We start from the raw sequence: 25,101 nt of genomic DNA on the forward strand, positions 1-25,101 counted from the left end.
AAGAACTTCATTTCACTGTAAACATTTAGAATTAAGATATCACTAAATACTAATTCCAGCCTTCTCCCTGTCTTTTGCTCCGTTCCATTGTTCCAGATGAGTAAGGTTAAATGCATTTTTTGGGAGAAGAGGGTTATAAAACCCTCCACAAAATCTGTTTTCTAAAGCAAAGCCATTCCATTAAGCAAACCTAAGTTTGGATTGTCAAAGTCCCATAGACTCTGAAAAGCAAGTTGTTAAAACTCATAATGAGTTTCGGTGTTGCTGCATTTGGAAATGCTTGCATCTCAGCAGCAGCCCTTGTACTAGACTGCTCTAGGAGAGGGAGGGGGCAGATGTCTGAGGGACTCTTGTCTTTGAGGCCATCATTTCAGACATTAGTTGAAATTCCATATTCTTGACCTTCATACATTCTTTAATTATGAATTCCTAGCAGTCATAATTTGTAAAAAGCATATGGACAAATCCCCTAATGACAGATCAGAGATGATTAACTTAAAATATTTAATTCAGCTCAGAAGAACCAAAGATGAAATATCTTCTCCCTTCCTCTCCCTCTACCCCTATACCAGCAAGCCTGATTTTTTCTAACAATATCCTTAAGTTAGAGAAAATGCAAATGAAGCTTTGAGGATTCAACTTAAAACATTTTGCAGCTGTCATGGCTAATTTGACAATAAATATGAGCATCAGTACTTCTCTTAATATATTTCTCGAATAAGAATCTTAGAGGTAAGAAAATATTGCCTCCAAAGGCTCCTGCTGATGGGCTACGTCTTCAGATGTATTTCATGTCTGGAATTGACCCACTTTCTTATGAAAATGATCACTAGTATACAACTCGAAGTTAGTGTTTAGGTGCAGCTGAGCTCACAGGAGCCCCCCCCCCCCTTAGTTTTCTGTGCAAAATTAGTCTCAGTTCTGCTGGCCAGTCTGAAAAAAGCACTTAGAATGGTATTTGTTAGACATAATTTACTACTTTTATTTTTACAGATTTTATGCTGTCAAGATTTATTTTTTAAGTGCCCGCCATATTTCAAGAAGTGGGCATACCAGAAGGAGTAAGACAAAGTCCCTATTCCACCCACCCAGCTCTCCATGACAACTTATAGATAATTACAACATATTGAGAAGCAGATACAACATATTGACAGGGTTATGTCCAGAATGCTATGGAAGCTCAGAAAAGAGCATCTAAAACTTGCTTTAAAGAAATGTACAAGTAGCTAGGCATAGTGGCATACACCCACCTGTAGTGCTAGCTACTCAAGAGGCTGAGTGGCAGGATCACATGAGCCCAGGAGTTTGTGGTTGCAGTAAGCTATGATCAGTCACTACACCCCAACGTGGGCAGCACAGCAATCCTCCCACCTCAGCCTCCTGGGTAGCCAAGACTATAGGCACACGTTACCACACCTGGCTAATTTTTTGTATTTTTTGTAGAGATGGGGTTTCATCGTGTTGCTCAGGCTGGTCTCCAACTGCTGGGCTTGAGCAATCCGCTTCTTGGCCTCCCACAGTGCTGAGATTACAGGTGTGAGCCACTCTGCCTGGCCCAAACATGATTTCTATGCTTCGATAATTGACTTCAACCTTGGTACCTACAAGAAGATAATGTATTCTAGCAAACTTTTTTTTAAAACATAGGGTTTGCCAAAACAGTGTGCTCTAAAAAGAAATTAATGCAATGGCTGATCTAAGAAATCTTAATTATTTCCTTAATTAATTCAGTAGTCAGAGCCCTGAAAGAATTAATGACCCATTCACCAAAGTCATTGTGATAATACTCGATTTAAAGATAGCTTTTCAACCTGTTCTCCCAGCCTCCTTGCTGAACAGAAATTGTCTTCCATTCCTAATTCTCATTCACACCCCTCTTCAAATTGGTCACTTAAATACTATTTATTCTGCCACCTGAATATTGATTTAATTTTTATCCTCACTGCCCTTATCTTATTGCCTGTTATAGCTCATCTGTATTGTTACAGTGATTTCCCAACTAGTTCTTAGCATGGTATGCACAGCCCTTCACCATCTGGCCTTTGTTTACCTCTCCATATTGATCTCCTGCAACCGACGTCCTTGTACCCGGGCAGTTACTTGAAATTCCTAGGACATGCTCTAGACGTGATGGTCTCACTCCCACCAAACTACCCCTGTACCTTGTACATACCTCTGTTGTAACAGCTATCATCCCATTGTAATTTGGGAGATATTCTCCCCTTTCCCAAATATAAGGTTCACTTTCTAATTAATGGATAGTCAAGAGAATCATTCTATCATTTCTCAGCTTTAGAGTCTCCCTGGGAGGGAAGAATGGGCCCAAGAAATAGGGCCCCATTACTTTCTTGGAGTGCGGGGATGACTTGCATGCACTGAGAAGGCTGCCCCAGAAACTGTTCATTGACTGTATCTTGCACAGTCTGATGCCACGCGCTTTTTTAAGCATCTTGTTTTGCTGTTGTTTTTTGTTTGAGACAGAGTTTCGCCCTGTCGCCCAGGCTGTGGAGTGCAGTGGCTCAATCTGGGCTCGTCGCAACCTCCGCCTCCCGGGTTCAAGCGATTGTCCTGCCGCAGCCCCACGGGTGGCTGGGATTACAGGCACCCGCTACGACGCCCGGCTAATTTTTGTATTTTTAGTAGACACAGGGTTTCACCCTGCTGGCCAGGCTGGTCTCAAACTCCTGACCTAAGGTGATCCGCCTGCCTTGCCTCCCAAAGTGCTGGGAGCGCGTGAGCCACCGTGCCTGGTGCTTTTTTAAGCATCTTTGACAGTTAAAAAGAGTACTCCAGCCTGGCACAGTGGCTCACACCTGTAATCCCAGCACTTTGGGAGGCTGAGGTAGGTGGATCACTTGCACCCAGGAGTTTGAGACCAGCCTAGGCAACATGCTGAAAGCCTGTCTCTACAAAAAAACAAACCAACATTAGCTGGGCGTAGTGGCACATACCTGTAGTCGCAGCTACCCCGGGGGGCTGAGGTAGGCGGATCAATTGAGCTCAGGAGTTCAAGGCTACAGGGAGCCATGATTGCACCAGCACACTCCAGCCTGGGTGACAGAGCGAGAACCTATCTCAAAAAGATAAAAACATACATACATTAATTAGTAAAAAAGAGCACCCCAGAGAACAACTGTAAGACACTCTACCTGGGGAGAAAAACCCACAGAGCCAAATGAACTTGTCAGTGGTGCATCTTTTTACTGAGGCAGCAGCTTTTCTTGTCTTGAACTGATGACTTCTTTTGGCACATACATGTCATGCTGTAGATTAGGGAGATCTGGAGTGTGGAAAGGAAGAACAAGATTAATAACAGCCTTTGGGGAATATAGAGAGGGTATATATAACCTTTCATGTTATCCCTGGCACCTGCCTCATCAGCTCCCCCATCTGGGGGATTTGGGATTGGTTATCCACTGATATTTAATCTCCAGGATATAGAAATTTGGAAATGTTCTTTTTTTTTTTTTTTTTTGAGACAGAGTCTCGCTCTGTCGCCCAGGCTGGAGTGCAGTGGTGCAATCTCGGCTCACTGCAAGCTCCGCCTCCCGGGTTCACGCCATTCTCCTGCCTCAGCCTCTCTGAGTAGCTGGGACTACAGGCGCCCGCCACCACGCCCAGCTAATTTTTTTGTATTTTTTTTTTTAGTAGAGACGGGGTTTCACCGTGGTCTCGATTTCCTGACCTCGTGATCCGCCCGCCTCGGCCTCCCAAAGTGCTGGGATTACAAGCGTGAGCCACCGTGCCCGGCCGAAATTCGGAAATGTTCTGATCAAAAAATAAATCTATTGGCTGGGCGCAGTGGCTCACACACCTGTAATCCTAGCACTTTGGGAGGCCGAGGCAGGAGGATCACCTGAGGTCAGCGGTTCGAGACCTGCCAGGCCAACATGGGGAAACTCCGTCTCTACTAAAAAAAAAAAATTAGCCGGATGTGGTGGTGCATGCTTGTAATCCCAGCTACTCGGGAGGCTGAGGTTGGAGAATTCCTTCAACCTAGGAGGTGAAGGTTGCACTGAGTCAAGATCGTGCCACTGCACTCCAGCCTGGGTGACAGGGTGAGACTCTGTCTCCAAAAATAAAATAAATTAATTAATCTATTAAGGATGAGCGTGGTGTCGTTAAAGAAAAAAAAATCTAAAAAGAAATCTGGCTTTAAATGCTGCTCATTTTTTGCTTCATAATCTTCAAATATTGTTGGATAAGTTACTGGTTTCTGTTAAATTTTGAGGGTTTCCCTCTTTGTGTACCTTCTTGGAGAAGCCCAGCCTCTATACTGTTTTCAACAGGAGTGGTGTTCTGGTTGAAGCAGGCCAATAGTGCCCAGGTCTAAGGAATCCGAAGAGTTCAGAAAAGAATTCAAGCAATGGGCTGTATATATGTGCATAGCTACCAATTTATAAATATAGTCAGAGGACTATAAAGGCAACCCAAAGCTGCATAGAAGGATGGAGCTGTAGATTGCTTCTGCAGCAGCTATATGAGAAAATCAAAAAATAAGAGTCTAGCGTTTGGAAAGAATGTGAGCTTTGGAGCAAGGCAGCATGGATTTGAGTCCAATGTACTAGTTGTGTTGTCTTAGGCATGTCATTTAACCTCACTAAGCGTTTGTTTCTCTTTATAAAAAGGGGTTAATAGAAACTTTCCTTGTGAGATTGTTGTTAGCATTAGAGATAATGTTTGTAGAATGCTTTGCACATGGTAGGCTTTTTTTTTTTTTTTTTTTTTGAGACGGAGTCTCACCGTGTCACCCAGGCCAGACTGCCAGTGGCGCTATCTCGGCTCACTGCAAACTCCGCCTCCCGGGTTCACGCCATTCTCCTGCCTCAGCCTCCCAAGTAGCTGGGACTACAGGCGCCCCCCACCACACCCGGCTAATTTTTTGCATTTTTAGTAGAAACAGGGTTTCACCGTGTTAGCCAGGATGGCCTCCCAAAGTGCTGGGATTACAGGTGTGAGCCACCACGCCCGGCCTGCACATGGTAGGCTCTTAAGAAATGGTAGTTATGATTTGGAGTTTCTGTCAAAAGTGGTGTGATGGATGCTAATACTCCACCCAGGTCCCCACTAGGGGTCCTGTTGGCAGTGGTCAACATTCAGTTACTGCTTGAGACAAGCTTATAAAAGACTTAGCTATCTTGGCTTAACTTGAAACAACTCTAAAGGGCCATTCTGGCTCCAGATCTCCCCATGGTCCAACCAAGTCAACACTAGGCCCACGTGGCAGCTCAGCTTCTCCCTCTGCTCACTCCAGCTTTCTCCCCCTCTTTTCCATGGATGTTGTTCCCAAGAGCACTTTTTTTTTTGTTGTTGAGACAATGTCTCACTCTGTCACCCAGGCTGGAGTGCAGAGTGCAGTGGCGTGATCTTGGCTCACTGCAACCTCAGCCTCCCAGGTTCAAGTGATTCTCCTGCCTCAGCCTCCCTAGTAGCTGGAATTACGGGCACGTGCCATCACGCCCAGCTAATTTTTGTATTTTTAGTAGAGACAGGGTTTTGCCATGTTGGCCAGGCTGGTCTTGAACTCCCAGCTTCAAGTGATCCGCTTCCCAAAGTTCTGGGATTACAGGCATGAGCCTCCACGCCTGGCCGAAGAGCACTTCTTAATAAACATCCTTCATGCTAAACTCTGTCCCAGAGTTTATTTCCTAAGGAATCTGACCTGTGACAAATGATAAGGCCGGTAGCCAGTTCTATATTATCATTGATCACCCATTGATCTGAAGCCCAACAATCCTATGCCATCTTGGCTTAGGTGTCAGGATGTATTTTAGAAAAAGACAGGCAAAGCATCAGAAGAACTGTAAAGAGAAAAATCTTAGAAATGTAGCACTTTCCTATAGAAAGGCATTTGATAATTTCCAAAAGTTAAAAACATCCTAAATCCTGCTCCACATGACCCCAAGAGCATGGAAGTATTTTTTAGCATCAATTTCCTAAAAATAACTTGGCTATGAGGTTCACATCAATATAATTAAGCAAATGTAATTATTAGTTTTTTCCAGTATTGAGCTTTTAATTCCCTTTCCAATGGCAAGGACCCAGTTAGCGATCTTCCTGGAAGCAAAGCCATTTTACTTGCCCGTGACTGGGTCGGTTGTATAAGAAGTTACTTTAGAACCGGGCTGCACTGTCGGCATCTTTCTGGAGTTGAGGCTGGGAGCCCCTTGTCTCACTCAGCTTCTTCCCCTTCCCTCCCTTCCCAAGTACAGCCTATGTAGTTAGAATCAGCAAACTAGATAAAAGGCAGTACCCAGCAGACCAATTCTGAAGTGAATGTCTAGAGTTAAGCTAGACTCTGGTTTGGACAGGGATACCATCTCCAGGAATACCCTTACCCCAGTTTGATCCTCTGTTCTTTCCTACACTGATCTCACTGGGTATTAGGAGTTGAAGACTCAGGAAGGAGGAGCTCATCAGGTAATTAGCCTGGTCACAGTCATTTAGTAATTAATCAACAAATACTTCTTGGCCGGGCATGGTGGCTCATGGCTGTAATCCCAGCACATTGGGAGGCCGAGGCAGAAGGACCCCTTGAGTCCAGGAGTTCAAGCCCAGCCTGGGCAACATAGGGAGACCCCCCTCTTCAGAAACTTTAAAAATTAACTGAGTGTGGTGGCGTGTGCCTGTGGTTCCAGCTATTCCGAGGCTGAGGTAGGAGGATCACTTGAGCCCAGGAGGTCAAGGCTACAGTGAGCGGTGATTGTGCCACTGTACTCCAGCCTGAGCCTCAGCAACAGAGCAAGACCCTGTCTCAAAACAGAAACAAAAACCCACAAATACTTCTTGAGGATCATGTACAGGGCACTGGGCTGTGAACCATGAATGCAAACACTGGACACCATGCTTCTATCTCTCCCAGTAATGGAGAAGAGAGTGGACTTAAAAATGGGAAGGTTAGCATTAGGACAGCTAAGTGGTACAGTTAGTGAATACCATGAGATCAGAGAAAAGATGGCTTTTCCCAAGTCACTTTTTCAGGTATCTCTAAACCACGTGTCTCTGCAGCCTTGAGATAGCTCAGGTAGTGCCTTACTCAGATTAGACCCTCAGTAGATACACATTTGAATTGAGTGTTTTTCCCAGTGGTTTTCCATCCGCTTTTTGGCCTTCAAATAACACAATATTCAGTTGGCAGCAGATGTTAAGATTTTTCCAGCAGTAATATCCCAACCAGTGTTGCTGTGCAGCCCTCAGTGGACTCTAGGTCTCATGTTCGTAACCTTGCTGTGCAGAGGCACAGAAGATGACAGGGATGCACCAGAAGCCTCAGGGAGCCTGCTGGGCTCAAGGTTCCTGCCTCCCCTCCACTCACCCCTACTCTTCTTGACCAAAATCTGAAGAAGGAGCAGTCACACACTTCCAGAAAACTTGCCTCCTCTGTTTGTTCTCTCCATCACAGTGCAAAGCCTGGACCATGGTTCTTCCTGATGCTCTGGGGACCTGGTCATTCCCACCCTACCCCCAGTGCACATTAAGACATACATTTCCAAGCCCAAGAATTATTTATTTATTTATTATTTATTTGAAACAGAGTTTCACTCTTGCCGCCCAGGCTGGAGTGCAATGGCACAATCTCGGCTCACTGCAACCTCTGCCTCTCGGGTTCAAGCAGTTCTCCTGCCTCAGCCTCCCAAGGAGCTGGGATTACAGGCACCTGCCACCACACCCGGCTAATCTGTTTTTGTATTTTTAGTAGAGATGGGGTTTCACCATTTTGGCCAGGCTAGTCTCAAACTCCTGACCTCAGATAATCCGCTCTCCTTGGCCCCTGAAAGGGCTGGGATTATAGGCGGGAGCCACCACGCCTGGCCCCAAGAATTATTTATAGACCAAAAGACATCTGTTGCTGCTCAGCCACTGAAATACCACATCTGGGAGAACCTTCAGGAAACTAACAAGTTGAGGGACCCAATGGTACTTGTCTTAGAGCACATCCACAGCTTCTGCCTCAGCCAAGTTTCAGAGGCTCTGCCTCTGGTTAAGTGAGATGAGGTTGCAAGGGACACTTTATCAGCCCCTTTCCATCTCTGTTAGTTCCTATCCCTTCTTTATCTGGACAGTTGAAGAGTTCTCAATCTTATATACAAGATCATACAAATAAATCTTTATTCCCCACCCTCACCCCAGCCAGACTGTCACCCCTAAAGCCCTTGCATATAGAAATCCAGCAGTCCCACTGCTGCCTGGGTTATAGTCTAGGAAATAGTGGGCCTGGGAAGGACAGAGGCTGGTATTAGCCTCAGGATCCACTCTGAGATCCTGAGAAGATCTTGTAATGATCCTCATTTTATGAGGCTGGAGGCGTGCATTAAATGATCTAATGGGACTTTTCCATCGCTCACAGTGGAATGTAAAGTGACCAGACTCGTAGCAGGATAATAGTTTCACATAATGGTGTTCACTGTGTCAGGCCTGCTAGAGGCAGTTTCTAAAATTGAATGGATTCTGTTTAGTTACTCTTTCCATTTACTTTGAGCAATGGCCCTGCGTTTTTTAGATTAATTACACTAGTAATAAACATCTACCTTGTTAAAGCTACCCAATTACCCTTTTTAAAGAAAAAAAAAACTTTTTTAAATCCCTGTTTAGGAGAAGATGGACCTGGGATGTTATTACTTTGATTGACTAATAACAGAATCAGAGGATTTTGAGCACACAAGGGGACATGAGATTATTTGCGGATAGAGAAACTAAGGCACAGAAAGGGAAAATGACCTGCCCAAGAGATCACTATCAGAATGCCTTTTCTTACTCCCATGCTTCCCTCCTGCCCCAAACTCCCTGCCAAAGTTGAACATGGAGGATTTTCCTCCTTGTCATGGAACTACATGCTCAGAGCATATTTCCTATACCCACTCCAACCCTCCATAGAGGGGCAGCTGGATCCTCTCTCAGGAAAAGGAGAGAAAGGAGAAGGCTGGTCTTGACAGCCAAGACAGAATTCTGACTAAGGAGCCTCAAGGAGCATAGATGTAGGGAGGAGACAGCAGGTTGAGGTACTGGGGCACCTTCCAGCCCCGATTCCTAGACAAGAGAGCCCAAAGGCTAGGATAGGACATGTTCTGGAACAGACTCCCTGTCACTGACAGCAGATCTGGGGTGAGAAGGGGAGTTCTTTACCCGGATTGAGTTTGATGATAACTGCTGGCTTTATTTTCTGATGATCTAGTTCATAGCAAAAGTGCAGTGAGTTTTGAGCTAGTTAGCCATTGAAAATAAATGGTAACTGGGGACTCGAACTTGCAAGCCAGAGTTGGGTAGCTGTCCACTGTCATGAAAGGCAGACTTTAAAAACCTGGCAGGAAGGAACAGTGTTTCTCTGTAATATTTAACTCACAGCCTAATGCTCTGAAGTTGGTACGCTTGGTATATGAAAACGTGGAAGGTTAATAAAAGTGGGGTTTGTGCTAACAGAGTTGAATTGTGACAGAGGTCAAATATCTGCTTCTCTTTCCCTTATCCCTGTAGTCTTGGCTTCAAGAGCTGCAAGACCATCAGATGTCAGTAATCCCCAGACCGGCAACAGCAGCATCACCTGGGAACTTGTTAGAAATGCAAATTCCCAGGCCCCACAGCAGACCTATGAACTAGAAATTCTAGGGGCAGGGCCCAGCAATCTGTATTTTAACAAGCCCTCCAGGTGATTCTGAGGTGAACTCAGGTGTGAGAACCAATGGTCCGGAGTATGGTATGGTTCCTAATTTGCTGTTTATTAAGGAAAGTCAGCCCTCTGAGTGAACTAGCTGTCTGCCTCCTATCTTGCCTCCTTCTCCTCTTCTCCTCCACTACTGGGACAACCATGATTGGAAGATTTGGGGTTTGTCCTACTGCTTTCCTAGGCCTCGGTATTTGTACAGGAAACTGTCTCTCCACCCGTCTGTCTGGCTCTGGGCCCCAGCTATCTCACTCCTCTCCTGGGACTCTCACTATTGTTGTTCCAGTGAGGTTGTTTCTACTTAGTGCTGGGAAGGGAGGCATAAACCTGGCTTTTGTTCCTCTAGTGGGACCACAGATCAAGGCAGACCATGGAACTCTTCTTCAGAGTTCTGCTTGCTGTGACAAGGGGCTTTGAAGGGAGGCCCTGGCTGTCCTCAGGAGAAGCAGTGAAAATGACTTGTCTGGTCCTGGGATAGGTCATTGGGATAGGTCTGGTCCTGGAATAGCTGTGTGTGACTGGGCATGCTCTGGGGAAGTTGGGGCTTCAGTCAGAGAGCTGTGGGCCCTACTTGCCCATCCCTCTCTCATTTATCTGTCAGTATCCTGTTGTGCAGTGCCCTGGGGAATCCCAGGGGGAAGAGGTAGCTCCCGTAGCTTTAACTACAGAAGGAACGTGTTCTGTTTTTTGAGAGAGATCAGGGCACTGGGTTAATTTCTTGAAATATATTTTGCCAAATGCTTTTTTCTTTTTATTCTAATTAAAGCCAAGGCGTTAAAAGGTATAGTGTCTATTGGAATTGTGTCATATCTTATTCCCCTTACTCAGCTCCTCCTTTCTAGGGAACATGTCAGGAGCCTGTCACAGAAGCTCTGCCTTTGTCTCTGTGGCACTGACTAGAAGCTGCCAGGCTTCTGAGGGGATTTGGTTTGGTTACATATATTTGATATTTTCTACTCTTCTGATCTGATCAGGAAAAAAATAGCCTTGGGTAAGAAGAAGATGCAGATTTGTACTTTAAGAGCCACTTTGGGCATATTTCCAAAATGGTAGCCACTCCCAAATCTTGGGGACACTACAAAGTGGACGTGTAGCCAAGATCTATTCATGCATTCTTGTCCAGGGAGGACAGGCTTCTGTTCCTTGAGTGCATTGACTCATTGCTGAGGCCTTGTGTGTTCAAGTACATCCATCCTGGAGGAAGAAGAGGTCACAAGAGGCTGAGGAAGTTGGCAGGAAAACTCACAGGGTTTTTTTGTATATTTTGTGTCTTGATTTGAGCCCCACAGTCATCCTTAGATGTAAGATTAACTCTGTTTTATAGATAAGGAAGCTGAAGCTCAAGTACATTAAGGGATGGGTCTGAGACCACAAGCTGAGAAATGGCAGACCAGGGCCTTGACTGTAAGTCTACTTAGTGCTCATTCTCAAAACCTTTGCCTTCCCAGAGCTCCTCCCCTTTCTGCTCCCTGTGGCTCAACTTCTAAGGAACGTGAGTAACCTGATAGGAGAGTTGAAAAGGAAACTGCACTCAGACTGCACTCAGGACTCAAAGATCCTGACCTGTTTACTAATGAAATGTGTCTACCTCAGGATCCATCACATATGTTGGCGCTGGCTAGTAAACAATTTTTTGTGAAGAGGAGGGAAATAACCAAAGAATTATGAGGACCAGTGAGTTTATCATATTTCTCCTGACCCTGGCCACCCAGGATACTCCCTAAAACCTCAGAAATTCCCAGATTTTGCCAAACATGCGTTTGTCCTTTGCAAAAAAAAAAAGCAACAATAAAATGAGTTGTCAAACTGTCCTTAGGGTTGGAGCAAGGGGAAGTCAATCTTTCCCCAGATTCTGGATTTTCTTTACAAGTTATTTGAAGCAGCGTTGTATGAGAAGTGCAGCTGTATTAGAGAATGTGTGTGTGTGTTGGGCGTGGGGAGTGGCGGATTTTTTTTTTTTTTTAAGTTTTTTTTTTTAATTAATTTTTTTTGCATACAAAAACAATAAACATTTTCTAAAAATACATACAAACAAAAAGATGCGTATCAAACATATTAGGAAGGTTGCACATGGGAAGTTGGGGAATAGAAATGGGGGGTGGGAGTTAAAATAAATGAGAGAGGGACTTTATATGGATCAGTGATAATAACTCAATCCTCTATTTGACAAAGAAGAGGGAGAAGGAAGAGGAAGAAAAAGAAAGTGGGATAAAGGATCAGAAAGGGAGGAAAATAGAAAAAATTAGAGTATGACTCCAGGGTAGACCTGTTTTGTTGTCACTGAGTTGGTTGGTTGGTTTGTCTGTTGTATTCTTCATGTTTCGCCAAGTTGGCCAGACTGGTCTTGAACTCCTAGCCCGAAGTGATCAACCCGCCTCGCCCCCCAGAGTGCCGGGACCGCAGGCGTGAGCCACCACGTCCAGCCCCCACATTGCTTCTGGCCTCCGTGGTAGACCTCCCAGACGGAGCGGCCAGGCAGAGGAGCTCCTCACTTCTACCCAGACACGGGGCGGCCGGGCAGAGGAGCTCCTCACTTCCCAGACGGGGCGGCCAGGCAGAGACGCTCCTCACTTCTTCCCAGACGATAGGTGGCCGGGCAGAGGCGCTCCTCACTTCCCAGACGATGGGTGGCCGGGCAGAGGCGCTCCTCACTTCTTCCCGGACGGGGCGGCCGGGCAGAGGCGCTCCTCACTTCCCAGACGGGGCGGCCGGGCAGAGGCGCTCCTCACTTCCCAGACGATGGGTGGCCGGGCAGAGGCGCTCCTCACTTCCCAGATGGGGCAGCCGGGCAGAGGCTCTCCTCACTTTCCAGACGATGGGTGGCCGGGCAGAGGCGCTCCTCACCTCCCAGACGATGGGTGGCCGGGCAGAGGGGCTCCTCACCTCCCAGACGATGGGTGGCCGGGCAGAGGCGCTCCTCACCTCCCAGATGATGGGTAGCTGGGCAGAGGCGCTCCTCACCTCCCAGACGGGGCGGCCGGGCAGAGGCGCTCCTCACTTCTTCCCGGACGGGGCGGCCGGGCATAGGCGCTCCTCACTTCTTCCCGACGGGGCGGCCGGGCAGAGGCGCTCCTCACTTCTTCCCGGACGGGCCGGCCGGGCAGAGGCGCTCCTCACTTCTTCCCGGACGGGGCGGCCGGGCAGAGGCGCTCCTCACTTCTTCCCGGACGGGGCGGCCGGGCAGAGGCGCTCCTCACTTCTTCCCGGACGGGGCGGCCGGGCAGAGGCGCTCCTCACTTCTTCCCGGACGGGGCGGCCGGGCAGAGGCGCTCCTCACTTCTTCCCGGACGGGGCGGCCGGGCAGAGGCGCTCCTCACTTCTTCCCGGACGGGGCGGCCGGGCAGAGGCGCTCCTCACTTCTTCCCGGACGGGGCGGCCGGGCAGAGGCGCTCCTCACTTCTTCCCGGACGGGGCGGCCGGGCAGAGGCGCTCCTCACTTCCCAGACGATGGGTGGCTGGGCAGAGGCACTCCTCACTTCCCAGACGGGGCGGCCGGGCAGAGGCGCTCCTCACTTCCCAGACGGGGCGGCCGGGCAGAGGCGCTCCTCACTTCCCAGACGGTGGGTGGCGGGGCAGAGGCGCTCCTCACCTCCCAGATGGGGCGGCCGGGCGGAGGCGCTCCTCACTTCTTCCCGGACGGGGCGCCCGGGCAGAGGCGCTCCTCGTTTCTTCCCGGACGGGGCGGCCGGGCAGAGGCGCTCCTCACTTCCCAGACGGGGCGGCCGGGCAGAGGCACTCCTCACTTCCCAGACGGTGGGTGGCCGGGCAGAGGCGCTCCTCACCTCCCAGATGGGGCGGGCGGGCAGAGGCGCTCCTCACTTTTTCCCGGATGGGGCGCCCGGGCAGAGGCGCTCCTCATTTCTTCCCGGAGGGGGCGGCCGGGCAGAGGCGCTCCTCACTTCCCAGACGGGGCAGCCAGGCAGAGGCGCTCCTCACTTCTTCCCGAACAGGGTGCCCGGGCAGAGGCGCTTCTCACTTCTTTCCGGACGGGGCGGCCGGGCAGAGGCGCTCCTCACTTCTTCCCGGACGGGGCGGCCGGGCAGAGGCACTGCTCACTTCCCAGACGATGGGTGGCCGGGCAGAGGCACTCCTCACTTCCCAGACGGGGCGGCCGGGCAGAGGCGCTCCTCATTTCCCAGACGGGGCGGCCGGGCAGAGGCGCTCCTCACTTCCCAGACGGTGGGTGGCCGGGCAGAGGCGCTCCTCACCTCCCAGATGGGGCGGCCGGGCAGAGGCGCTCCTCATTTGGGAGTGGCGGATTTAAGTGTGAGAGATAGAGAAAGAGAAGAGAGAGAGACAGAGAATAGAAAAAGAGAATATGAGCTTCACAAATACAAAGCAATGAGTTTTTTCCTAACAAGCCTGGCTGAGTTTCCAGTAGTTCTGCAGCTGTGACATGACTAGTCCACTGAAATATTCAGCACTGGTTGGAAAAATACAACTAAAATTTATTCAATCAATAGCAAGACGCAGTGATGCTTTTAAGAGTCACCTTACTTGTAAAAGTGGCTTCACCAAAGATAGGAAAGATGAACGAGTTGTCTGCTTTTCTTCAGACCTGGCTCTGTTTTTCTTTTTCTTTCTAGACACTTCACAGGGTACAAAGATTTCATATAGAAATGAGACACCTTGTCTCTTGAAGCATCACCATTGATATCTCAATAAGACTAGCCCTCTTGTTAGCCCTGCTCTTACAAGCTGTGCAGCAGCAGGTTTGAAGTTCTGCTCAGAGGGTCTTAATTGCCCTTGTTGAGTCTGCTTTGGGCCATCTGTGCTGACAGAACACTTAGTCCTCCCTCCCATGACATTTCCTTGCTCACGGTGACCTCCATGTTCCAGATTGAATGTGATTTCCCCGCCCCACGTGCACGTCCTGCGTGTCACACCATGTGGCAATGAGCAAAGCCAGTTCTCTGACCCAAGTGAGGACTGCCAACAGGGCTCCCTGCAGCACTGCACCTGGGAGATATCTGTGTGGCTTCATGAAAATCACCCCAGCTCTCAATTTGCATGTAGAAGGGGGTTGTTGGGGCAAAGAAGTTGCTGTATTTAAGGATTTGGTGAGAACAGTGGCTAAGAAGCACTGATCCTCTCTCCTTCTGAGCTCTGATTTCCCTCCACTTTGGGGCCTTGCCACTCCTCCAGGAGCCACATGGTTACCTGGCCCCACAGCAGCCTCCTGGCACTATAGTCTAGATACCAAGAGCCTGCTTGGGCCCCATTCTTCCCAGCCTGATGGCTGAGTTCTGAGAGTAGGAAACAGAAGGGAGTACCTGAGTAGGGGTGAGCTATGGCCCTGCCACATTTGTGGTGACCTGCTACTCAAGACAGTATTGCTTGCAGATGGACGTCTCTGCATTTCCCCCTGGAATGAGCTTTCTTAATCTTCTCCCAGAGTGAGCTGGCTGCTCTTCTAGCTGCAGCCTCATCAGTTCCTGGACAGATTTTGTTGGTTTATGACTAAGCAGGAAAAGTGAGCTTCTGGGCCAATAGCTCAGCAGGGGTTCCCTCCCTTCAAAGAAAGTGTAAAGAAGGTGCTGAAGTTAGGGAATCTGGGGCTCTGCTGTTAGCACTTGTGCCCTACACCCTCCCTCTGCCTCAGAAAGCTGGGCTGGATGTAGCATGTGACCACAGAGGCAGGGACTGCACCCCAGAAATTAATTCACACATTTCTGCTCAGCTCACTAATGCCATGGCCCTGAGAAGATGACCTACTGTGGTTGTTCCTCTGTAACATTAAAGTGCTTTTACACAGCATGTGCTCTGGAACCTGGCAGACATCGGCATGCCACTCATGCCCTCACACCACTGATGAGGAAAGCAAGGAAGTCTTTGGCCTACAAGAAATTTAAATATAAAGTTAAGTTAGAATGCAGGCTGAGATGCCATCCCATCCCTGGTGCCTGTTTCTTCCCTGGCAGGCCTCCAAGGACAACTCGTTCAACTCTTGCCCTTCCTCCAGGGTGCCTAGTCTCGATGTGGCTTTCTTCCACCTCTGGACTCTTGTACTTTGGGCTACGGGTGCCCACTTTCTGTAATCCCTCCATTTTACCTCTGCCTTCTCTAAGGGCCCGTGAAACCAAGGCCAGCTACCCTTTAACAGATTGTGAACCAAGATCATAGCATGTAGCCAGGAGGAAGTTGGAATCACTCTTACCCTCTGCTAGACTCAACTTTGTTTGCACTTGCTTGTGAGGTACTTGTGTGCCTCACAAGTAAGCAGGATTGAATAAAGTGGAGCCTAATGAGTGGGGCTTTCTGCATCTTGGCTTCTCTCATCAGGATGCTGCATGCCAGAGAGCCTGGGATTAACCTCATCCATGATGGGTTAAAATAAAGCTCCTCTCCTGCCAATGGGCATCGATGATGAGACAGAAAATGCAATTAACCTTGAATAGTTTAGGTCACTGGCCCAAGCTTGCTTACTGCTTGCTGCCTCAGTCCCTTCCCTAAAGAATAGGCAAACCATAGAGAACCAGAACCAGGCATTCCAGGGAGGAGCAAAAATAGGAATTATCCCATCCTCAGAGCTGCACAGTGATTCCAAGAGGCTCATGAATCATTCTGTGCACCACATAGAGAGAATAAATGGGTTGTACCTATATGCACTAGTATTTTCAAATATGTATAGGCACTGTTGTGGTTCATAAAATATAAATTTATTTTTTAAACGAGTGTTTAATAAGTTATTTTGATCCAATAATGTCTTTGGGAAGAGAATAACCTCAGAAGTTTAGCTTCAGGGTGAGGATTTGGGTGCTCTGCCTCAGCTCACTTGTCCTGAAGATAAATGTCCTCAGGCTTGGAGCTCTGACTTTGTGACTAAACAGTAATCACCTGTCAGCCCAGGTGCCTGTTTCTCCAGTATAATCAATGGCACAACATTCAACACACAGTTTAGCCACAGTTCCAGGGCACCTGCAGGCAAAGGGAAGGGAAGACGGCTTTGCCATCTCATCAAAAGAAAAGACTGACTGTCACAGAATATTCCAGAAACCCCTGGACTTAGAACTGGGAGACCATGGAGAGGGTACCCCAGGACACAGCTGGCATCAGGAAGTGCAAGGGGATCCACAAGCCCAGGAAGTTGTAAAATTCCTAAAATCTTGCCCCTGCCGTTGGCTTGTAGGGAGCCCATCATGATGGTTCAGCTGCATGTGATTTCACCCAGTGCTGCCTCAGGCCACTCCACCAGCCACAGGTGTGAGTACCTCAAAGGAAGGGCTTTGTTGCAACCCTCTGTGAAAGGTGCCTCTGCAGCAGAGCTGTAAGTTGATTCTACCTTTGCGTACCTGCTGGGGATTTAAATTTCATGGAATTCTGTGTCTACCTCTTTCCTCATTCCTCTCACCCCCACCCCAGCCTTGGAGAAATAGCAAAGGAAGATGCTTCTCTTCATTAGTTTAGGCAAGAGCCCTGCAGCTCAAAACAATGTATCTAACACTGGTAACTGGTAAATGGGAACTTGAGGGAACTATGTCTTCATGGCGGGGGAGCAGGGGGATTCACCAGGTGCTGAAAAGTAACCAGAAAAAGGTCTTTTTTATGTAGCTCTAGGGAATGGGTAATGGGATATGTCCTTATTTCCTAACTACTCCAAGAGAAAAGCCATGATCTGAAGTTGGATCTACTAAGTTCAGGGTTCTTACCAGCTAAGAGCCTTACAAGTGCATCTGAGCTCGCAGCCCATGAGAATGAGTTGTTTTATGGAAGGCAGGATTCTTATTAAAAGTCCATCACAGAAGCATGTTTTCCCTGTAGCTATCTCTATCCCATTGCTAATCTGGTTGTTGTATGTATGGAAGCAAACTTCTTCAGCCCGCAAAACTCACATCATACTGTAGTAGTGTTTGTGAAAAACATTTTTTCATTAAAAAAAAAAACAGCTGATCACAATGTAATAGCCAGCTTGGTGCAAAGTAAAATTTGTAGAGAAAAACAATGAAAATATGCTACTGTCTCTCACTGTTCCATTTCAGTTGCTCTGAGAGAGATAATAATATAGGATATGCTGCATGGGATAGAGTTGAGCATGTTTCCTCTGCTCCCGGAGAACCTGAAATACCTCTTTAAGCTCTTCTCACTCTGTTGGCGTCAGTGAAGAAGTAGTTAATAGGCCCTGCACAAAGAAAGTTCTGACGGAGTCCTTTGAAAGACCTGGTTTGTGGCCCACCACCCAGAAGTCCCAGCGTGATTCATAACGAGTCTCTGTCATGAGAGTCACTCTTTCCTGTGGGGGACCAAAGACGGGGAATAGGGCCTGCGAGTTCAGGCTTATGTTGCGAGAGGGAGTGTGAGGCTAGCAGAAGTGATACCAGTGGGCTGGGGGAGGTCCCCAAACGCCAGTGAGACTTCCACCCCAGCTGGGTCCAGGCTCTTGACACCATTGAGAAGATAAGAATTCTTTCAAGGAATTCAACGAGGAGTCAGAAAATAGTAAAAGTACAGAGATTTATTGCAAAGGGCAAAGTACACATTCAAGAAAAGGGAGCGTAGGCGTACTCGAGAGAGTCGCTCAGTGGGGTTTGGGGTTTCCGTCTTTATGGGTTTCTTTAACCAAGAGGTGGAATATTCATGAAAATTCTTGGGAAAAGGTAGAGATTTCTCATAACTGCAGTGGCACCTATTTTTACAGCAAATATGGGTGGTCTTGGAACAGTCTTGGCGCTGGTAGGTGTGTGATCTAGTATGTTAACGAGTTTATAGTGAGGTCCTAGGAGAAACCTAGGTCAAATCCAGCCACACATTGGGTTCAGAGGGGCTTAGCTAGTTTGGTCCATGCCGTTTTTCAGGGTCTTATCAGCCCATAGCCTCTAGTCATATGAAACTGCTGTCTAGAATTTTTATTCTCCTGTGACTACCCTGTATTATTCCTGTCTCAGAAGAGGAGGGGCGTTGCCCACATGTTGCCTCCTTCTGTAGTTGAGCTGTCTGCTCACCTATTCTTCCAGCTCCTGCAAGGACAAACTTCTTAACATAACTGCCGTGAGATCAGCATCCTGCCCTAGGTCTCCTTGGATAGTATGGGGTGAGCTAGCAGAAGGGGAAGAGGTGAGCTGTAAACCTTTTGTGAAGGTCTTAAAAATATGCTCATTCTTGGGGCAGGGCCAGGCCCTTCTGTAATTACCCATGGCCTTGGGCCTTGGCACAGGAGAGATCTTTGGATCTTATCTTACAACCTCAATTTGTGAGGCAAACGTGATAACCACTACACTACAGAAATTCCTCATACAACCTCAATTTGTATGCAAAATTAGACATAGACCCACCGTAGATGATCATCTGAACTGAGCTGCAGAGACCACTGGGGACAGGCCAGCGATGGATGCTGTGCAGGCTCCAGATGTTTTGACAGTTTCCGGCAAGTCATTCTCCTCCCACTTCACCCTTGGCACCCAGGCAGGTCTCTGAAGTAGAAGGTTATGGGTTATAAACAGCCTAGCTTTTCACCATTTTGTGAAATCTTTTAGCCAACCTTTTCCCTTCTATTCATTCAGTAATTTATTCACCAAATAATTATTGAGGACCTGCCTGCCATGCATCAGGCCCTGTGCTAAGTTCTGGGGGAAGGCTTCTGACCTCATGAAAATTACAGTCTAGAAAGAAAGCAGATGGTAAATAAATAACTAAACAAATCAACAAGATAATTACAGATTGGTATAAATGCTATGAAGGACATAAATGGCAAAATGAGATGGAAAGTAACTGGGAAGGGCTGTACTATAGGGAAAGGCCTCTCTGAAGAGAGGACATTTGAGCTGAGTCCTCAGAAAATAGGAGTGGCTGCAAAGAGCTGCAGGAACAACATTCCCAGCAGAGGGAATGCAAAGACAGTGGCAGAAAAGCCTTGGGGAGTTCAGAACAGAAAGGCCATGGCTGAAGTATAGTGAGGAGAATGATTTTGGGTGAGTGCAGAGAGAAGTCAGGAGCCAGGCTATATAGGGCCTGGGATGCCATGATCAGAGTTTTCATTTTATTCTGAGAGCAACAAATATCAAGAGAAGTGAGTAACATAAAGATCATTGTATGTTCACTGCCACATTGTTTGTAATAGCAAATTAGAAACAAATGTCATCAATATGGAACTGGGTAAATAATTTTAGATTCATTGCAGTGACATGGAGCAGTTAAAAACTGTGAGGCATATCTATATATATTGCCATAGAAGGATTTGCAAGATACCCTAAGTGGGAGAAAAGAGCTTAAAAATATGTTACAAAATGTATTTTTAAAAGAGGAGATGTATATGTATGTAGGTTTGCCTGTGTATAAAACATCACATAAAGGATATACAAGAGGGCTGGGCATGGTGGCTCATGCCTATAATCCTAGCACTTTGGGAGGCCAAGGCAGGCAGATCACCTAAGGTCAGAAGTTAGAGACCAGCCCGACCAACATGGTGAAACCCTGTGTCTACTAAAAATACAAAAATTAGCTGGACGTGGTGGTGCATGCCTGTAATCCCAGCTACTCCGGAGGCTGAGATAGGAGAATCGCTTGAACCTAGGAGGTGGAGGTTGCAGTGAGCTGAAGCTGCACCACTGCACTCCAGCCTGGGCAACAGAACAAGACTCCATCGCGAAAAAAAAAAAAGGATATACAAGAAGCTGATAACAGTTGCTTCTGGGGACAGGAACCAGGGCACAGGGTGGCCAGGGTGGAAGGGAGACTTACTGTTCATAGCATATTCTTTTGTATGTTTAAATATCCTACAATGTGCCTGATCACTTACTCAACAAGAAAGAGATGATGTCTAAATTGTGGACACCCTCATTGCTGTGCAGAGAATGGACTGAAGAGGGCAAGAGCAGAGGCAGAGGATCAGTTAGAAGGCTCTGGCAGTGGTCCTGTTGAGGGATGGTGGTGGCTTGACCTATGGTGTTGGTAATGGAGAGGAAGAGAAGTGGACGGATTCAAGATTCAAGGCTTTAGAGGCTCAGCCAGCTGGGCCTGGTGTAATTATTGCTGTATTCCACACTGACATTCCCTATGCCCACAGTTTAAGAAAGCTCCGTGCATTTGAGATGGGAACTGGGCTTACCTGACTCTACCCTGATTTCTCTGACATCTTTGTGGTGGGAAGGGTTCTTGGGCTCCTTCCAGGTGCTAAAAGCCTCTGGATTCCAGACAGTGATGTATCAAAATGTGGAGGACATAGTTATGGACATTCACCCCTTTCATAGACACATGCAACAGTTACAAACAACTTTTAATGGCTATAAAAGAAAAACAAAGTTACACTGAAGAAGCCCACTCATTTCTCAATGGAGCTTTCTTTCTTTGCAGAGAGATGCCAAAGGCCAGTACCTGTTTGACCTTCTTTGCCACCACCTGAACCTACTTGAGAAAGACTATTTTGGTATCCGCTTTGTAGACCCAGATAAGCAGCGGGTAAGTCAATATTCAAAGCACAAAAGGAGGACAGGGCTAGTCAATAAGCCTGAGGTCTTGAACTGTCATTCATATTCAAAGTCAAGCTTCAGGAATCAGGGACCAACCAGACCCTGCAGTTGTGGATGTCATCTCTTCAAATCATAGCATTAGACCTGGAAAGCACCTTGGCTAGAGCTCACCTTGAGAAGCTTGTCATTTTACAGTTGCTGAAATGGCAGGCTAGGGAGCTTAAATGATTTGCACAAAGTTGGAGGCAGAGCAGCTGGGCTGGAGTTGTGGTCTCGGAGCCCAGGTCACAGGGTGAGCCTCTCCTGCCCACTTTCTAGTAAGTGGGCTGAAGCGCATTGTACTGGTTAGGAAAGGCCTCACCAAAGGTGCCATACCAACCCAATCTAGGCAGTACAGAGACAGAGCCAAACCAGCGCAGGCCCTTCAGCACCTTGCAGACCTTACAGTTCTTGCCCTGCTCTACACAGCATAGGCAGCTCTGCAGACACAGGGCATTCTGATGGACAAGGGTGCTGATATTCCAGACAGATACAGGAGCAAGTCCATTATCTCAGGCCCCTGCCTATTTCTCCAGCTTCATCTCCCCAACTTGCTGTGGTCCCGCCAGACAGTAATATTTTTGCTCTCCAGATACATCATAACTTCTTTCTTTACAGAGCCTTCACCTGTAGAGTTCCTCTGCCTAGAATCTTCTCCTTTTCCTCACCGCTCCACACTCCACACCCTTCTTCCAGCTAACTCCTTTTCACACTTAAGGTCTTAGCTTAGACTTTTACTTCCTCTGGGAAGTCTCTCCTAACCCCAGTCTGTATTAGGGATCCTCCTATGGGTCCCCATGTGCCCTCTGCTACCCTGTGATAGCACTTATTACATCATTCTGTGATTACCTGTGTTCCCTGCAAAAATATAAGTTCCATGACGGCCTGGACTTTGTCTCATTCATCACTATCTCCCATCTAACTAGCATAGGCCTACAGTGTAGTTGGTGTTCAATAAATATTTTCTGAAGAAATGAATGCATGAGTGAGTTAATGGCTTATAGTGTTGTATTTCTTAGATCCATTTGCCCAGCCTCCCAGCTTGCAGACACCTGCAGTTTCTATAACTTCCCTTCATCTACTCTTTGCTCTTTGTGGAGATGTACTCTCTGGCATCCCCACTAAAGTAGAGAGGTAATGATGGTGTTTTTTTTGTTTGGTCCAAACTTTTATCCTTAAAAAGGAAGGCTGGCTGTGTGCACTGGCTCATGCCTGTAATCCCAGCACTTTGGGAGGCTAAGGCAGGCAGATTGTTTCAGCCCAGGAGTTCATGACCACCCTAGGCAACATGGCAAAACCCCGTCTCCACTAAAAATACAAAAATTAGCAGAAATGGTGGCATGTGCCTGTAGTCCCAGCTACTTGGGAGGCTGAGACATGAGAATCACTCAAACCCGGGAGGTGGAGGTTGCAGTGAGCTAAGATCACACCACTGCACTCTAGCCTGGGAGACAGAGCAAGACCCTTGCCTTAAAAAAAAAAAAAGGTGGGGGGGCCAGTTACTCCAAGATCTCTTCATCCCCTAGAGTGGTGGTATATGAAGAAAAAAAGGCAAATTATATCCCGTTCATGGTTTTTTAGTTAGGTCAGAATGTGCTTGAGGAGAATAAGAGAATATGTGGATGTGGTCAAGGTTAAAATGAGAAGGAGCTAGAGAGATAAGAACATGGGAAAGAGGAGAAGTAAACATTTATGGACTTCCTACTGCTTGCCAGGCTCTGCGCTGCACACAAACCTAATTCTTGCAGCTGATGTATACTGCCCACTGAGTCGTGCCAGGCACTAAGCTAAGAGCTTCACGTATGTTATTCCATCTCATCCTTAACAAAATGAGATGAGTATCCCTAATGATAATATTTGTTCTCCAGATGAGTAAATAAAGTCCCAGACCAGTTAAGCAACTTGCCCCAGGTCAGTGGCAAAGCTGGCCTCGAGCTCAGACCTGTGTGACTCCAGGGCCAGTGTGGTTTCTGAGATTCCATGCTGAAGGTATAACTGATAGCCTCTGAAAGTTGTGTAATTCTGTGCCTTGCGGGAGGGGTTAAGGAGAGCAGAGAGGCTTGAGAGAGTATCTGAGGGTTGTAGGGAAATGGGGACCTGTAATGAGTTGTCCTTAGTCCACTGATTCATGGTAGGGATGGAGGAGCCGAGCTCCCCTGCTCCCTCAGGGTGTAAGGGCCTAAAATAAACCTCCTTCCCTGGGTCTCGAGACAGTTTGAACCCAGCACTCACATCCATCCCCATGTCAGTGCTTGCTCTGCAGGAGCCTCCATGCATCTGGAAGCTCTCCTGGTCTCTCCTGGAGGAGCTGCCCTCACTCTCCTTCCCCAGGATGCCTGACTCAGGCCCAGGGCCTCCACCTTCTCTTGGCCTCTGCTTTGTACCCTTTCAAGCCCCTAGAGTCTGAAGATTGTGCCACATTGGCCCATTCACTCAGATAGAGGAGGAAACACTCCTCTCTGAATCTTCTTTTCCTCTTCTTTTAATCCCTCCTCCCTAAACCCATGTTGTCTGTTTGCTAGTGAATCTGGGACCGATTTGGTCAGGCATTTGCAAAAAGCCACTCTGGCCATCACCGTATTCTTGGGTTCCTCTCAAGGTTTCTCTGCCAGACTCCAAATCCCATGGATCAGCTGTGACAGATCTCCAGTCCCTTCTCACCCCTTGCTACTCTCCTCCAACCTCAGTCCTTTCTTGAGCTCTCACTACAATAAAACTAAAATCTTCTTTCTAGCTATTGTCAAGGGGAATAGCCTTTTGTCATTCAGCTTTATCTGCCCTCTGCTGATAATGCATCTCACAGTCATTAATTTCTACCTTCCTTTGTTTATTTCTTTTAATCTATCAGTCTAATGTCTAGGGGTGTTGGTGTTCTGTGTACTGAGTCCCTGGCACTGGCTATGTTCTCCTCACTGTCCACAATTCCAGTGTGCTCTGAACAGATAGGCCTCCTCCGTCTTCACAGGCATACCCTGGAACCCCAGTTGTTTCTGAGCAATTTCATCTCTTGCCTTTGCCTCCCTGTGAAGCTGAGCCATGGTGGGCCGTGTAATGTGAGAAGGGCCTCTTAACCACATTGAGTGGCTATAATGAGTTGCCAGCCTTGTGGGAACTCAGATCAGCAGAAGCAGGAGAGCAGAATGTCAGTCCAGATTATCCATGTGGAGCTGACGGAAGAACTGGCTCTTAGTGGGTCCATTAACTGCATGACCCATGGCCCAGCCCAGAAAGTGATCACTGGGAATTAAGGGAGGCCAGGATGCTGACTGCAGGGCCCTGGCTGCTCTCCTGCCAGAGGGAGGACTCTGCCAAGACATTACACTAAATGGAAGTAGCCAGGAAAGAAGGAAGTATGGGCCCAGTCCCTTTGCCATTCAGCAGCTACCTATTGAACACTGTGCTAGGCACTGGTGATTCAGTGGTAAACAAGACTGACAGTTCTGGGCCTTCATGGAGCTTACATCTGGCAATGTTAAGCTACCTCTAGATAATCAAACCCCAATTAATAGCAGTCCTACCTAATCCTGATGAGCAAAAAGCAACAAACATAAATAATAAAATTTATAAAGGACCCATGTAGAATTAAGAAACACATATAGAATGGTTTCATTGCTTCCCCCAAACGTAAGTACCATGGGAAAATGTATTTTGCCTCTATATCCTGGCTCCTTGAAAATAAAAGGGGAAGAAGGTACTATCCTACACGTTGGTTGGGATTAGTTATCATTTGAGATTTAGATTTTAAAACATCACTGGATGCCAAGGAATCCTGAGTATGTGTTTTCTAACACAAGGGTTGGCAATTTATGTTACTCAAAGAAAGATGGAATATATACCAGCCATCCCTGACTTAGGAAATTTCCACTTCTCACTACTTTCTAGAGTTGCTACCAATATCTTCTATCCCCACTCTCCTGCCAAAAAAAGAAAAAAAAAGAAAAAAGAAAAAAAAGCTGGTGCATAACAGAAACACACACCACCCATTAAAGTCAGTATTTCCCG

The 25,101-nt window shown here is 47.4% G+C and overlaps 1 protein-coding gene across 11 annotated transcripts in view; it reads left to right on the forward strand.

Annotated features, from left to right (window-relative positions):
• Nucleotides 1-25,101, forward strand: part of FRMD5 (FERM domain containing 5) — a 347,144-nt gene that overhangs the window by 271,974 nt on the left and 50,069 nt on the right. For 9 of the 11 annotated variants that reach the window (XM_063639511.1, XM_063639512.1, XM_055276841.2 and 6 more), the window contains exon 2: nucleotides 20,945-21,049. The exons of the other annotated variants lie outside the window; for them this stretch is intronic. In XM_063639511.1, coding sequence (XP_063495581.1) covers nucleotides 20,945-21,049 — 105 coding nt within the window. The remainder of the gene's footprint in view (nucleotides 1-20,944; nucleotides 21,050-25,101) is intronic. 11 annotated transcript variants of the gene reach the window in all.

This window comes from Symphalangus syndactylus, chromosome 5, assembly GCF_028878055.3.
Source record: "Symphalangus syndactylus isolate Jambi chromosome 5, NHGRI_mSymSyn1-v2.1_pri, whole genome shotgun sequence".
In the NCBI taxonomy this organism is placed as follows: Eukaryota; Metazoa; Chordata; class Mammalia; order Primates; family Hylobatidae; genus Symphalangus; species Symphalangus syndactylus.